The sequence below is a fragment of the Notolabrus celidotus genome, chromosome 7 (assembly GCF_009762535.1).
Source record: "Notolabrus celidotus isolate fNotCel1 chromosome 7, fNotCel1.pri, whole genome shotgun sequence".
NCBI classification, from domain to species: Eukaryota; Metazoa; Chordata; class Actinopteri; order Labriformes; family Labridae; genus Notolabrus; species Notolabrus celidotus.
Window position 1 is genome coordinate 6,293,821 of NC_048278.1, and position 16,509 is coordinate 6,310,329.

Here is a 16,509-nt window from a genome sequence, read left to right on the forward strand (position 1 = left end):
AGCCGGTGTGTCTTTGTTCAGACCGACAGCATGAGTCACTTTAACGTAAAAACGTACTAGAGATGGGATTTATGTCTCTTTGAAGGGAACCGGATCTTGAGGTTCCTTTCAAAGAGCCGTTCAAAAGACTGGCTCTTTGGCTCATTGTTCTATTGATTAATTTGTTAGAAGTCAACCAGGGGTAACTCATTTTTATCAAGGAAACAATCACTGGTAGCAGTTAAAAGCTAAGATTTGGATCAGAATAATTCAAACTTACACATCCCACCAATATACATACTCTATTGGTGAGAATTATTCTGAAATATTGATTATCATTTCATTTGGCATGGTAAACATTCCATAAGATGGTTCCATATCCCCATGCTTCCACAGTGAGATCACTATTTTGAATTTTCCTTCACCTAAAAAACTTTGGGGCACTATAAAAACTAACTTCCTTCAAAACAACTTTGCTGTAAAATGTTACACACAAGAACATTTTAACAATAGGCCTACAGAAAAAAATATAAAAAATAATAAATAAGAATAAATATAGGCCTATATAAAAATATAAATACAATAAAAAAAAAATTATGACATTATAAAAATGTGAATGCAAAATTGTACTACCCACCTGGTGTTTCTACACCTGAACTACTTTACAAACTGCAGCTCAGCTCCTTGACTCCAATCCATATCAAAACAATGTAAACAATTACAAAGTGTAGACAATAAGTGTGAACAAAAGACTCATGGGGCATGCAGGTGACATGATAAAACTGGCTCCCAAATGAATGACTCGGTTCTCATCGTTCACTTAAAAGAGCAGTTCAAAAGACCCACTCGTTCGCGAACATCACATATCTACACCTGATGTTCAAACATACATGAACTGAGGGCCTGACGGGGGAGCAGGGTCTGAGGGTCTGGGGCGTCTGACACAAAGCAAATGTCAAAACAGAGTCCCCGCCGCTCGTCCACTAACAGCTGAGCACACACTGAAGATAATAACCGTCGGACGGTGACAGAGAGCTCTTTTATCCGTCAGGTGTTTATGTCAAAATGTTACCTCAGGAATCCGTTAAACCGACAGAGAAAGCTAACTTAACAAACGGCTGACTGGACATCTCACCTCGACCGACGAGTCAGTTCGTGAAGCGACAGCGGAGAAGCTTCCAGTCTGTGTCCACTGCTGCCGCTTCAGCACCTCGACGAGAGGACAGTCGGAGGAGCTTATGTGTTTCCGTCGGGGGCTCCTCCTGCTGCCTTTTAAGTTGCTGCTCCAAGCCAATGTGTTACCCTATCTGTTCTCACTTTAACCTTTTTAAATATCTACCAGTATACAAGCCACCAAACAAGGGAATCCCCAGCCATACCACCGGCACAGACAGCCTGCCTGCTCGAACTCACTGCCCGGTCTTTAATTCCGACACATGGCTTCGCTGTAAGCTTGATCACCGTGCGTAACGTGCTCCCCCCTTTGTCTGTGTTATTATGAGAGCGCCGGGTGGTTGGTCGGCGTGGCCGTTAGAGCGACGGTCTCGGCAGAGTATGAACGGGGACTGGATGAGGACCGGATCGTGATGATTCAGCATTACCGTCCGGCTGCTCTTTAGTTCGGCCGAACGGGACAGCGCGCACATGATCGGGACGAGCGGTACTCAAAGCGCGCAGTGTCGGCAGTGACAACGGTATGGCAGCGGTAGTGTCTGTGCACACTCAGCAAAACAACACGTCTATATCAGCACTTTTAAAGGAATTTCAGTCTTGATTTCGACAGAGCTGACTCACCAGAAGTCAAACCGGCGTCTTTCTTTCACCCACCGCACCTGCGAAGGTTCTGTTCGCCGATGGTTCGTCGACCCGGTGTGGACAGAGACAGCTGGAGAAATGTTTTTCCTGCTCACGCGTTCTCGCCGCTCTCCAGATAAATCCACTCCTTCCTTCCTCTCTTGTTTTAGTCTATGGTCGGAGGCGCGAGACGTCAAATGATGTTTGGATCACATGGTTTCATTCATGAAGGATCAACGCAAACCGCATTTAAAGAGACATGAGACTCTACTACTGTGTGATGGAGCGTTTACACAGCACTTAGTATGGAGAGTGTGACAACACGGCCCCTCCTCTATGCAAATGTCTAAACTTAGAGTTTACATCTAAAGTACTGATTGGTTCCTACAATAGCACAGGGTGATAAAATCCAAAATAAAACACCTGATTGAGTCATTCTTATTGACTACCATCAAGATGTGGAAGTATCTCAATTTTGTGAGTTAAGAATAACCTCAGAGTGAAATATATTACAATCTCCTTATTTTACATTTGAGCTTTTATCCATTGTACTGCTACAATTTCAGCTTTTGATTTAGGCTTCATGATATTAAGGAGAGGAAAAACAGAAACCAAATCAGTGCTTTTTCTGAAACTAATAAACATGTATATACACAGAAATAAATTCACTACTGAATGTTAAGTACCAATGTGCACTCTGGCTTAGGCTAAGTTAACTTATTTCATGTCTTTAAAAGTACTTCTTTACCTTTCTTTGTACAGATAGTATTTTTTATTTTCATTTAGAATTTTTGGATGTGTGTTAATATATTTATTGCCCTTACTGTCTTGTTGTGTCCTTACTGTCTTGTGAAGTACCAGTGTTCCATTCAACTAGTCAAATTCCTTGTGTGTGCCAGCTCACTTGGCAATAAAGCTTTCTTGAATCTTGAATCTGCTTATTCCACATTTAAGCATGTATCCATTGTAATGATACAATTTCAGCTTTGATTTAGGCTTCATGATATTAATGAGAAGAAAAACAGAAACTAAATTAGTACTTTTTCTGAAACTACTAAACATGTATACACATAGACAAATTCACTCCTAAATGTTTATGTTTATTTATTTGCACAATTAAAAAAAATAATACACACAAAAAAATAGTAAAGATAAATAATATACTGTGCAGGAAGAGGCAGAAAATTAACAATTAATATAAATACAGATATTGCATCAACAGAATTCAAGTAGAAAATATGAATATGTTTAAGAATACCCTTTTATGAATATGGTTGGTGTTATGAGTATAATTAAGTAACAGTGGTTAAAAGTTTTTTCAAGCATCCTTTATAACATTGTAAAGATGAACAGTTTTCACCACATTGGAATAAATATTCCAAATGTTAAGTATCTTCTTTGGAAGGACACTTCAGCTGATGGCCTCAGTGAGAGAATCATCTCGCTGACACGCAGATTTTTATCACTGTTGTACTTCCTGTCGAGGAGGACATGATGTTGCATGTAATGAATACATTCTTCAGAACAGTATTTCACTTTCACAACATCTGTGTAGGAAAATTATAACACTTCTTCAGTCTGGAACTTTAATATCATACCTTTCAGTCTGTTAATAACTCAGAAGTGAACTGAAAGCAGGAAGCTTTAATAAATAAATAATCATTCATATGCCATCCATCCCAGCACAACTTGAAACCAAAACAACACTATTAGGACCAATGTACTATAGTCTATCAATACTCCATTTCCATCTCTGAAACTAATGACATTAGATGGAATAACAGTGAGCACTCAAACAATATTAGCAGCCTATTTCCAGATAATGCCTCTTTGATTTAAAAACATAGGCTATGTTATTATATTCATTACTGTTATCTCATTCACAGTCCTTTAACAAACCAAAGTACATCTCCGGCAGGCTGCTGAGAGTGCAATGTTTTTAAGAAATGATGAATAGCTCAAATGTAATCATGCTGCCGAGTGCAGGGCGGGGTTTCAATTTCTGGATCTCTTATTTTTCAAAGTAAATCAAAAAGCAATTTTAGTGATTTTTCATCCGGAGACGTTTTATCACTCAGCATAGATTTGATGACAGTGGATGATGTGATGTGTTTTGTATTATTTCTCGGGAAGCCACCCATGAAACACACCACTGATGAATGCAAATTCTCGGGTAGGAAAGAAAAAGCATCCTGCATCTTGAAGAAACACACCAAATTACCCAGCGTTAATCGCTGACAGGTAACAAAAGTAAACAAGTGCATTTCCTCAATCACTGCAATTTCAAAGTACTAGTACTAATGTACTCTAATACAAATATATACTATTCCTTATAATTCTACTTCAGTTTATTTTGTAGGAACAATAATCATCTGACAGCCTTCACTAATTAAAATGAAGTTACATAAGATAACATCACAATCCAAGACTTTGCATTAATTTTTCTGTCCCGATATAAAGCAGGTAGTTAAAATGACCCCCTACTCTTTCTACTGCAACATTAAAATGATGCTTGCCCACAACAATCAATAAACACAAGCCAGTATAACATTTCCCTGGGATGGTCCAAACTGCAGAATGAGCACTCTTACATGCAGAGATTGCTGTTGTAATTGAGTATTCCTACACTGTGGTAGTGCTTTAACACTGCTTGAAGAGCCCGAGGAAAGCAGAACACCTGCAAAACTGTTCATGGACTTTGAAGGGTGGATTGACACAGAGTGCATTTGCTCAAGTGTTGCTTTTAAGTAAGACTTTAAAGCCTTTGCGATGAATTTTCAAGGGGTTATGAAACAGGCAGAAAGTGATACTGATGGATCTATGAGCTACAAAAGCAAATAATACAATAAGAAATAAGACTGATGAATTTCTATACAGTTATTATAAAGGCATGTCAAGGCCATTATGGGCAGAAGGATAAATTGTAGTTAAAAACACAATTGACACATGTAGAGAAAGTCAACAGAGATATGAGGTACTATGTTGTCAACTCGCAGCAAGAAGCTTCCTAGTTCGAATCCTTTGCCAGGAATAGGAGCTGTCGGGTGTGGAGTTTGCATGTCCCCCCAGTACGTGTGTTTACTCCCTCGGGTACTCTGGCTTCCTCTCACGGTCCAAAGACATGCTCATTAGGTTAATTGGTGACTCTAAATTGCCCCTAAGGTAAGTGTGTCTGGTTATTTGTCTTCATAAGTCTAAATGTCAATCCTGTACCCCTGCTCTCCCAAGTGGTAGCTAAGAAAGGCTCCAGCCCTCTGTGAACCCAAAGTGGATGGTGGTAAAATGGATGAAGGGGACGGCTTTGTCCACAGGGGGCGCCAAAATCGACGCAAATCAGAAGTTCCTCACAGGAGCTTTAGGGTACTTTTGTGGATTTTGCTCAGAACTTGCATTTTAGACAAAGTTAGTTGTGTGTGCCACTAAATTATCCTTTATTTATTCAGGCGGGGTGGGCACTTGATGACAAAAACAAGTGTTCCTTTTTCAGGGACCTTCTTTTTGGATCGATGTCAAGATGTGAGTTGAATTTCAGGCATTATAAATATGCAAAAGGTGCACACAGAGGAAACTACCCCATAGATTCCTTTTGATGTATTGATCATCTTGACAAAATCAATAACATGGAACATGTTACGCAGAGTGGTCCATCACACTCCCTGCCTGTGTGGTAACTGTCAGAGCTTCCTCTTTCTGCAACCGTTTCAGCAGACAGCTGCAACAAGCTGATACTGTATCAGCCTCAAGATCATAGTTATGCACAAGTGTACACACACACACAGACACACACACACGCACACTCACACACAGTTGACAACACAGCAGTGCATAAACAGTGAAACAGAAGAACAGTGAAACCTGTTTCTCTGACCATGAATGCATCATCCCTGTCTCCTCTCTCTTTATTTTTTACTGCAGGGAGGTTGAGGTGGATGTGTGGTGGTGCTGATGGAGGAGAAAAGACAGAAAAAGAGCATCCATCCATCCATTCACTCATCTGTGTTTTGTACACTCCTCCCGGCCTTGACACGATATGCAAACAACCATGTTGCTGCAAAGGTCAGTGATTACATTGATTGAATGGAGATGACAGGTAGCATCTGGCCCTACCTGTGGATAGAAGCCCCATGCTGGGTCAGACTCTGTGCACACACACATACACACACACACACGCACATTGTTGAAACTTTCCACTCAGGATTATCTGCCATTGAACTGCCATCTTAGACCTTCTTTGGTTGTCAGGATGATTGACACAGAGCACGTCGTCTTCACCTAAGGTAGAGGAGAGGTGCTCAAAGCTGCAGACCACAGTAAGGTAACACAAGTCTAATAATGAGAGTCAAATGGAAGTCTCTCCAGGAACGGCTAATCTTAACGGACAGAGGCAGGAGCAAGCGGAGAATAACCTCTCGGAATAAAGGAGGGATTACCAAGGCACTTCAGTGGCGGAGGAAAAACCATTGCACGCACAAATAAACAGCCCAAGTGCACTTACAGCACGCCGAGCGCAATTTAATCAAGGGACAGTGGTGTGTGCATTACTTTAAGAAAAAAATAAAATAATCCTACAACAGCTACGAATTGCCCAATTATAATGAGGACATGGCTCTTCACAAACCGTCACTTTTCTTCCATCACTTTTACTTTGCTATTATGCACCTGTGTGTTGACTGAATAGACCCGCAGGCCAATCTCATTCCAGCGCAGAGTGGCATCTGTTAATCCCAAATGTAGCCGCCTGGAGCCGAGGAATGGGTCCAAATATTTAAAAAGTACTTCACTGAGTTGAAGTCGGCAGCAGCTACTGAAATCTCCTAACACGTCCTGTTATTACAGTACATCTGCCCTACACTATCACAATAAGGCACGACTCAATGAGACTTTGTTTTTACACTCACAGCAACCACAGCGGGAAAACAACAAACACTCAAGTACAGCGTTGAGGTGTTTGTTATTGACTCGAGTGTTTCCATTTGAGCTCATTTGAACATTTGGCGAGCTGAGACCTTACCTGGAGAATCTGCGAGGAGCTGATAGAGATATTGAGACTTTTAAACATGAAATAAAAACCTATTTATTCAGTCTGGTGTTTATGTAGGTTTAAGTACTTTATTACTTACTTTTTACTGTTTTTTTTCATTTATTTTTTATTAATTTTAATTGTTTATTTTAATTTAATGTATTGATTTTTTCGTATTTATCTACTCAGTTTTATTGATATTTTTAGCCTTAATTTTATTTTTTATTTTATTTTCAACGCTCATTCTTACCCTTTTTAGTTTATTTATTTTAACTATCTATATTCTTAATATTTATTTGACGCTTTAATTTATTTTAATTACACATATTTTATTGTTGTTGATATGCATTAGTCTTTATTTTAAAATCAATTTTTGTTTTTAATATGTCTTGCCATTATTTCATTTCTGCTTCTTTCTTGTTTTCAATGGCTGTAAAGCACTTTGGGTTATATTTGACTTGCATGAAAGGTGCTATATAAATAAAGCTTGATTGATTGATTGATTGATTGATTACCAATCCTTTTAATCTTAATCTTTTAATTCATATAAATCTGAGTTGTTAGCAGTTCCTCCAAGGAGACAATTTCCCTCTTGATGGTTTCATTTTTAATCTTCTTTCTCTTAAATGACTCTCTGATTTATTTTGTAACTTTACCAGCTCCCTAGTTTGATCCAATGCAATAAAATACCAAACTGTATATAAAGCAATTCCCCTTCAAATGACTGCACTTCTACACACTGAGCAGCAATAACGATCCATTAATGTCACATAAAACAGTACATAATCACAGGGGATATAAAGTATTTGGATACATCTAGCTGTGTATTCAAGTACATGTCAAACTGACACAAAGTCTCTAAAACTGGTCCGTGTTTTCTCTTTAAAGAGCCAATCACAACGCAACCACGAGCCAATGGAGGTGATGGAGACAAAAGAAGACGATGGGATGGTTTTCAATGAGGAGTGGGGACAGCATATAACCGAAGCATCTCAGCTACTTCACGTTAAGTTAAGTAATGCAGTTATGCTTAATGTTAGTCCAGGGTCAATTTTAAGGCACTCTAAACTGGCAGCTATTTGAAGAAGGTAATTTGATCTCTGCAGACGTGCAAATGGGTCGTTTGATCACAGGGCGCCATCTGCAGGTTAGGGTGCATCTTAAGTGCTCACTGATTGTCTGGACAGTGAGTCTGGGAAACCCCCCCAAGATTACAAACATGCTGCTCAGAGATCTGGAGACTTTGGATCCAAGTGTTGGATTCTGCTTCTGTAATGATTTATTGACCGATGAACTGACTCAGCAGTTAATATGTCAAAAAAACAAAAACATAACATGTAATATTACTGACATAAAAATACATAGAGCAACACAAAATAAGGACGGATTGAAGGCTGATGTAAGTATTATACATCATACTCTATGTGAACATTTTCATTTCATACATCATTTTCCTGTAACGGCAGCATTTTCCCCTCATGAGAGAAAGTGAAAGAATGGCTTTGTGGTAAGAAAAAGCATCAGGTGGTTCATGATAGCAGATCAAGCTTCAGGGTTTAAGACCCACAATGTCTTCAAGCATCAAAACAACCAGCAGGAAGTTAACAGAGGGGTCATCAGGAAACGCTGAGTCAGGAGTTTTTAAGCTTGGAATGACCTTTATATGTAAAAAATAATGTTTTCAGAGTCCAAAAGGCAAAGTGTTCCTCATGGGCCTGAAAACCGACTGTAACATTGCAGAGATATGAAACTGTAGTGTTCATGTAACATGATGAAAATGACAAAATAACATCTCTTTGTTCAAGTCATATTCAGTCTTCTAACTGACGACTCACACTATCAGTCAAACAGAATAATTATCAGCACGGGAAAAAGAATACATGATGATTTACATCGTAGCTTCATTTTTTAAAGACAGACTTTAAAGACGTACATTAAGAGCTTGATGGTATCCCAGCAGCCATCTGCTGCCTGGTGCGTACCAGATCTCATGATGGCCTGCCGGGTCATTACGTTTAACAACCAGAACACAGACGACAACAGATTGTATATGCACTTTTGCTCTTCATGTGTAATGTGTAATTATAAGGCTATAACTGTGAGCAATGTACCTGAAACACAGCGGCTCCACTCTCCATACAGAAGTCAAGTATGATAGAGATTATTTGGCTTTGCTGCCAACTCTGTTGTGATTTCAGTCCAGTCCTGAGTCTGTTCCTTCAACATTGTTTGGCTGAACAGCTGTTTAAGATGCGAGTTTGTTCACATGTTGTACACGTCAGTACAGTTGTGATGTGTTTGTGTGTGCCTGCCTGTGCACACTCAGTTCTTCTTGATTCCAGGCTTGCGATTGTTGAACAGGCTGAGCCCTGATCTGCCGTTCCCATTACCCACTCCGCTGACTGTGACTCCGGGCTGCTGGAGCACTTTGTCCAATGTGGTTTTCTTAATGGCTGCTGGAGAAATTCGCTCCTGGTCTGCCAGGTACTGAAGCTCCCTGTGAGAGTGACAGGGAAACCCCTCAGTTAGTTCTACAGTTCAGATGTTTCTTTGTGTGTCAGACAGAGAGAGATCGTTCAGTTGTAGAGGAGCTGATAGTTGTAGTCAGCAACCTCAGCAGATGTTTGATTTCTCACCGTGTCCTGATGCATGATGCCTCAACAGCGTTGATGAGGAGGCTGCGGAAGCCACCGCTCTCCAGGACATGCAGGGCATGGATAGTGGCGCCCCCTGGTGAGCACACATTGTCCTTTAGCTGGCCAGGGTGCTGCTCAGAGTCCAGCAGCATCTTAGCTGCTCCCTGAAGCGCAACAAGAACATAAGAAATGCAGCGTGACAACTCAGTAGTAGATTTAATCCTCTCACTTTTTTAAAATAACGCAGACGACATCACTAATGATGATAAAGGGGCTTCAAAATTTAAATTCAAACTGATGTAGAGATAGTTGCGTTTGTAAAAGATCTTCCAGTCATCTTGTTGGCTTACAACAAGCAGATAGACTGTATCAGTGCTTCCCTCAAACAAAAAGAAACTCTCAGACAAACAATATTTACTACAAAGAACAAAATCTGAAAGACTCCTACAGAAAAAAGAGAAACACAGATGATTGCTCATAAAAATGCAGAGAGGAGCCGACAAGCTGAGCCTGAAGCAGCTGCTACAATTATCCAAACAGTTTGAAGTGAGTTATTATCAGTCACCTGTATGACAAATTGTGATCAAAACAGTGTCTGGATTTCAAAGACAAAGATCAGCATCTTTTTGTGTTTAAAGGTTGAAAACAGAAGCATCATGAAGATTCAGCATTGAGTCCTTCTCGTTTTAATCACTGGCATGAACCCTGCAGGAAACAACTATGAGCGGAAATTTATCTTTTTTATTTTGGCAACTCAGATTCCCAACAGGGTTTTTATTTCTCCCCAGTTTCATCATTTTTAGTGAATTCAAGTCAGCAGTTATAAGACAGAAGAAATGTTGGAAGCATTAACAGCAGTAACTAAATTCTCCTTTACTTTAGGCTCCAAAAACTGCAGACGACCACGGGATGAAGATGACTCAATTTGGAGAAAAAAAAAAGCCACAGCAAGACAGACAGAAGAAACACAGACACACAAACACGACTGACCAGTAGGGCCTGAGCTCCAAGCCTGACAGCCAGTCTCCTGGGCAGACCCATCTTCACTCCACCATCGGCCAGAGCGTCCAGAGCGGTGAAGGCCTGTTTGAACACACACATCACACAGAGTTGTACGTTTTCCCCCAAAGGCAGCGACACCGTCACATCTCTCACGAACACACACATCAGAAGTTTCTGTCGACAGATTAGTGTTAGCCCTGCTATCTTTAATCTGTTGTATTATTTAACCTCCGGCCTGTGTGGAATAAAGTGGAACCATAAACTGAATGTTAAATAAAGACATCCACTTAAAAGGTTTCCCCAATCCCTGCTGCCTCCTCACAGTCAGGAAGGCCAAAATGAACTCAGATGTTATGGATCCATGTCCTACTCTGACATACAGCTCTTTCTGTTTTTTACTCAGACTGACATGATACGCATTTAAAACAGACAATGTTTGATTCTTGCAAAAAAAAAAAAAAAAGGGTATTAAAAAAGCTGGGCTTTGAAGGAGACAATACAGGAGAGGAAACTGTACAAGATATAAAAGCACACATTCAACTCCTCTGATGTAAAGATCTCTAAAGGTCTGACTGAAAGCTGAGTATGGACTAGGGATGTGAACAATTAATCGAATATCAATTAATTGATTGTTAAGAACTTACTCGAACACATTTTTTTGTTTGGATTTTCCCTCACGTGGAACAAACATCATGTGGTCTCATACTTCGTTCAGCTAACAGGGAGGTGTTTTAAGTTTAAAGCATGTTTCATGTGAATCAGCTGACTGAAGGTGTTGCTCACAGCGGAGACGCTCAGTTGGGGGCTGCGGCTGAGTGACAGGTCTCCACGAGTGCTTTTTTTCTCCAACGCCGAACGGATTATGACCCGGTTGTGCTCCTGACCGACACCTGACCACGTTCACATGCTTATTGTTCTCAATAAGAACGAGTAGACAGAAAACTGAACACTGTGAGTCTGAAATATGTTTCTGTTCAGTTCCCTTGTTGAAGTCTGAGCCTTCACTTTTATGACTGTATGTCCGCAGAGATTATGAGCCTGCTCCACACGTCGATATTCAGCGTGTTTAACGTTTTGAACACCTAAATACGATCCGTAGATATTTAATACCGTCAGTTATATACATTGTGTTGTGAAGGAAAATTTGATCCAGGAGAAAAAAACATTTGGCATTGTTTTTGACATGGAAAACATTTTTTTGTTTTTAATGATTAATCGATAGTTGATCGTTAACATTTCCAAAGATGGATCACTGAAAATACTTGAAATGTACATCCCTAACACAGACACATAGTTATTGTCCATCTCCTCCTACCACACACCTCTGTCTGTTTTTTATTTGGATTGACATTATACACTTTTAAAGCAGAAAATATTTGATACTTGCAAAAAAATGATGGGTATTAAAACAGCTGGGCTTTAAAGGAGACAACAAAGGAGAGGAAAAAAGCACACATTCAACCTCCTCTGATGTAAAAATCTCTCGTTCCAGAAAGTTGAGTATGGAAAAGCTACAACCAGAGCTAGTTAAATGTGGTCATCATAGTCTGAGCCTGTGCATTAGTCATATCAAAAGGACGTGCAATGCCATGCAAGCTCACTAAAACACATACTGCCATTATTTTTACTTCTTGATGCAGAAGAAAAACTTGCAATGCTGTCTTTTTCCATGTGTTATCTACAAGAAACTACCTCTCATATTAAATAAAAGGTGCAAAGTTTCATCAGAGCACAAAGTGAAGTGACCGCTGTACCCGCAGAGTTCCTGTCTGTGTTCCATATGCCTGTAAACATGCACAACACACGGCTAATGTAAACACATTATGTAGACTGGTTGCTCCAGGCAGGTGGTCTGTTACATGTGCCGACTGTGCAGTCAGTGTATTTCTGTTATCAGCAGCACCTCGTCACACTGCTGCTTAATGAAGTGGCTGCACATGAGGAACACTAATGGAGCAGATGTGTCTGCTCTTAGTGGCTCCACACCTGCAGCACACATACAGCCTGCTTCTGTGTGAGCGGACAGGCAGCAAAGGACTGTGAGCTCTCATTTCAAAGAGTTAAAGAAATTACAGATCACATGAAGGAAATGCAAACTACAAAACAAAAAACTATTTATAAAGTTGAAACAATGAATGTGTCGCTCCACCTGTCCTCTCTATCAGAGTGAAGCTAGCAGAGGGCTGAACCAAGTAAGGTTGAGGTGGAAGGTTGGTCTCGTCAGAATAATCTAAACTCAGAATATCCCAGTGATAAAAACATGATCCTTAATTGTATTTGTAAATGAATGACATAAAACTCATAACTTGAATGATCCCTTCGTATTTTTCTTGCTCAATACTGACCACAGAAAAAAAATCACTGTAATATTTCTAATATCATGCAACCCAAATCAAAGCTGTTATTACTAACACCATTAAAGTAGCAAAAATACCCCAAAATGTACGACTTACAGCTGTTAATTTGTTTTTTCTATATATTAAGACTTTAAATGTGTTTTAGGTAAAATAATTTGGGGGTCATTATTTGATATTGAATGTACTAAACATGACGCAAAAGTTACGTTTTAACAACGTTAATAAATGATATTTAGATAAGGCCGTGGCTGTGAAGTCCCTACCTCTGAACAACACAACTGATGGTCTCAAACACATTAAGAAGGCAAGTCATTCTACAAATGAATTCTTGACAACTTGTCATGTTAATTAGAAACCTTTCCAGGAGACCACTTCATGAAGCAGACTGAGAGAATACCAAGAGTGTGCAAAGCTGTCATGAAGGAAAAAAGGGGACTACTTTACAGAATCTAAAATATAAAACATATTCTGCTTTGTTTAACACTTTTTTGTTCACTAAATAATTCCATATATGTTCTTTCATAGTATTGATGTCTTCAGTATTAATCTACAGTGTTTACAATAATTAAAATAAATACAAACCCTTGAATGAGAAGGTTTTGAGAAGGTGAACTTTTGACTGGTAGTGTAAATCCAAAAGAGCTCTCAGTAATCTGCAGAGAGCTAAATACGGTCTTCAAAACAAACTAAATAACAACTCTGTTGTTACAGAAGTGGAAAGAAAGGAAAGCAAAAAAATCATGCATCCTCAAAGTTTAATAATCAATGTTACAAAGGACTTCTATCTGGTCTGTTTAGGATTAAATAGAAGACTCTCTGCAGTCCAGACCACACAACGAGGTCCACAACCCTCTGCAGGATAGATTTCACTCCGACTCTGGGTTCATCCATCACAACTCATTCACCTCTTTGATTCAAAGCACGGATGTTACTCACATAGGCAGGTCCACTTCCACTCAGGCCTGTAACGGCATCAATGAGGTCCTCCTCCACCTCAGTACAGTAACCCACGCTAGCCATCAGCTGCTCCAGTAACTTGCCGTCCTCCACCTTGGAAGAGGAAGAAAACAATTTGGTACTGAGATGAACTACTTTCATTTAAGACAACCTTATAAAAGCTGTAAAAAGTATGAACACGAACTCATCCATAAGCCATTTGCACTACAATACCTCTGCGTGTGTCCCGGTGGCGTACACCGTTGCTCCCTCTTTCACGACCACTGGAGTATTTGTCATACACCTCATGACTTTAGGAGTGGGACGGTACTGAAGTAGCTTCTGTAAGATCACAGCAATGACAACAACACAGGACGGGTGTGAAAGGGAGGCAGGTTGTTGTTTTCCTTACACAATAGATGCATGCATAAACAGCTTGATGACATTAATTTGAAAAAAAAGGGGAAAGAAGGGTAAGGGAAAGCTGATTTTGACAAAAAAGAATCAGTGCAGAGGGTTACAGACGGAGCATCCAGAGCGGATCAGCAGATTAAGAGCTTGAGGTAACGGAGTCAAACCAACCTTCTCTATGGAGTTGATGGTGACACCTGCTGCACAGGAGACGATGAGATGCCGGTCCTCTATATCTGGTCCAATCTCATCCAGAACGAAGGGGATGATGTGAGGTTTCACAGCAAGGAAGAGAACATCGCTCTTATTCACCGTCTCTTTGTTGCTAGTCGTCAGGTTAACCCCCATTTTCTGCACAAGAAGAAGAAAAGAGAAATGTATAAATGGAAAAAAAGGAAAGGGGAAACAGGTGTCATGATGGAAACACACACACACACACATCTTGACCTTTGGACAAGCCCACGCATACACATGAATGAATGCTCACACCACTTTTATCTCCAACACACACATTATCTTCTCACCCTTAGCCCTGACACAGTGGGCAGGTCAGTGTCTGGGGAGCTGGCTGTAATCCTGTGTGTAGCAATCACACCTGCAGAGGAACAGGAGGAAGTGGAGAGGAAGGTATGAGGATGCAGAACAAGATGGAAAGTGACAGCTGTTATGTCAAATCTGAGTCTAAAGAGGAAGGAAAAGAATAAAGACCTACATAGGATGAATACAGGAACAAAAAGTTACACAGAAACAATATCCAGACACTTACATGATCTTTATAGTTGTGAAAAGAACTATGCAAATACAGTAATGGCTTTTTTGTTACGCTACAAAAGTTGAAGCATGTGGATAAGTAGTACATTTGATCCGTATCCAACCTAAAATCAGTGGATAAGACTCTGAGCTTGCTTGTCAGTGATGTGAGATCAAGTTCAGTTCAAGGCAAATATTGCGCAACAACAACTTGGTCTCACCGGCAGCCGTGAAGCCTTTCACCAGGGCGTGAGCCAGCTGGCCTGCTCCGATAAATCCAACACTCATCCTGTTTGATGAAGTGGCTCCTTTGACCTGTAAAACCAGTCAGACACCTGATGTAAGCTGTCATACAGTGAGTATAAAAACAATACAAAGAAATCCAAACGGTCTGATTTACAGCAACAGAAACATTTTAAAACTTTAAAAACACTAGAGCAAGAATTTTTGATGATGTAGTCTTTAAAGAAATCCTGGATGAAGCCCACAGAGAGCAAATGATGAAGATGATGAAGATGATGAAGACCCTCTCTGACACTTTGGCATCTTTGTATGATCTTCTAATGATGCAGACAATTTTACTAATGTTTGCATAGAATGTCTACTTTAAAATGAAGGGTATATGGATAAAACATAAACAAAAGACTAGTTCAGGGTGTACTGATCATTTACATCATGTCATCTGAGGACATGTTTAAACCTCAGGCAATTATCCTATTTATTTATTATATATAATTCACAACACACACTGTACACTCCTTTTTTTACCTTTAGATCACCTCTGAACACATTTGTTGTCTTATCAATTCTTAAAACAGGTAATTCCTCCAGCTTTAAGATGAGGACATTTGGTGCTGATGAAAGATTATAGCATTTCCTAGCTAGCTGTCCTCGGCTAACTTCTGAAAAAGCTAGCTTTTAGAATCGAAATTTAACAGCAAATACTGTAAATAGTGAGATATTACCTTCCCTGATATTCCAGCTGTGGATTCAGAGTCAGAAAATATTGGTAGGCGACGTGACCGTTATTTCCCGGTGTCAGAAAACCCCAGAAATCACCACTTTTCGTGTAAACGTGGCTTCCTCTTCACTCTACCCCTCATGTGCGCCATAACTGTGAGGAGCAGCGAGAAGAGCCAATCACGAGCGAGAGAATCCGAACGTTGACCAATAAGAAACTAGATCACAACAAAGGGGGCGGGGTTTGTCGCTCGCATCGCCCAGTTGCATCAGCCCTCCGGGTTCGTTACGATGATGCTGCCAGGAAGAATGTAGGTCAAATATAGGAGCTGTGAGGGGAGAAGTAGGTTGTGTTTATATTGGTCAAAGACCGTGCATGACTGATTCAACAAATAGACTGGGTTTGCAATGTGAGGGCGGAGATGACAGTGCTAAAAAAAACTCCGAACACATTGTGCTTTATGAGTAAAAGTGTGCAGATCAGTCTCACATGGGAAATACAAGTGAACGCTTTCTATTATTGCAGTGCAACTGTATACAGTATGCATATCACATCATTATTAATACATACATACAAAGGAACTTAGTCAATTAACCCTCCTGTTATGTTCGTTTCTTAGGGACAGCAACAACGTTCCTGGGTCAACTTGACCCGGGGCATATT

At 40.1% G+C, this 16,509-nt stretch overlaps 2 protein-coding genes across 3 annotated transcripts in view; both read right to left on the minus strand.

Moving 5' to 3' along the window:
* The window catches only part of mafgb (v-maf avian musculoaponeurotic fibrosarcoma oncogene homolog Gb), an 18,488-nt gene extending 16,430 nt beyond the window's left edge, over positions 1-2,058 (minus strand). The window contains exon 1 of one of the 2 annotated variants that reach the window (XM_034686913.1): positions 1,774-2,058. The gene's annotated coding sequence lies outside the window, so the exon portion shown is untranslated. Of the gene's footprint in view, positions 1-1,114; positions 1,466-1,773 lie in introns of those variants that run through there. The other variant, XM_034686914.1, reaches the window with a different exon arrangement.
* A 5,991-nt stretch (positions 2,059-8,049) lies between these two features.
* On the minus strand, positions 8,050-16,009 carry pycr1b (pyrroline-5-carboxylate reductase 1b). The gene is made up of 9 exons (XM_034688668.1): positions 15,851-16,009; positions 15,107-15,200; positions 14,660-14,730; positions 14,307-14,486; positions 13,959-14,066; positions 13,725-13,838; positions 10,420-10,512; positions 9,430-9,593; positions 8,050-9,290 (listed from the first exon to the last, which is right to left on the minus strand). Exons 2-9 carry the CDS (start codon positions 15,171-15,173, stop codon positions 9,116-9,118), a joined length of 972 nt encoding a protein of 323 aa, XP_034544559.1. The 5' UTR covers positions 15,174-15,200; positions 15,851-16,009; the 3' UTR covers positions 8,050-9,115.
* Positions 16,010-16,509: the final 500 nt, after the last annotated feature.

Bases quoted from the DNA above. Each gene is read 5' to 3' on its own strand.
- pycr1b (XM_034688668.1), bottom strand. From the start codon at position 15,173: ATGAGTGTTGGATTTATCGGAGCAGGCCAGCTGGCTCACGCCCTGGTG. The intron at 9,594-10,419 runs GTCAGTCGTGTT...GTTGCGCTTCAG, and splicing joins TTGGAGCTCAGGCCCTACTG to GGAGCAGCTAAGATGCTGCT. The intron at 9,291-9,429 runs GTGAGAAATCAA...TCACTCTCACAG, and splicing joins GCATCATGCATCAGGACACG to GGAGCTTCAGTACCTGGCAG.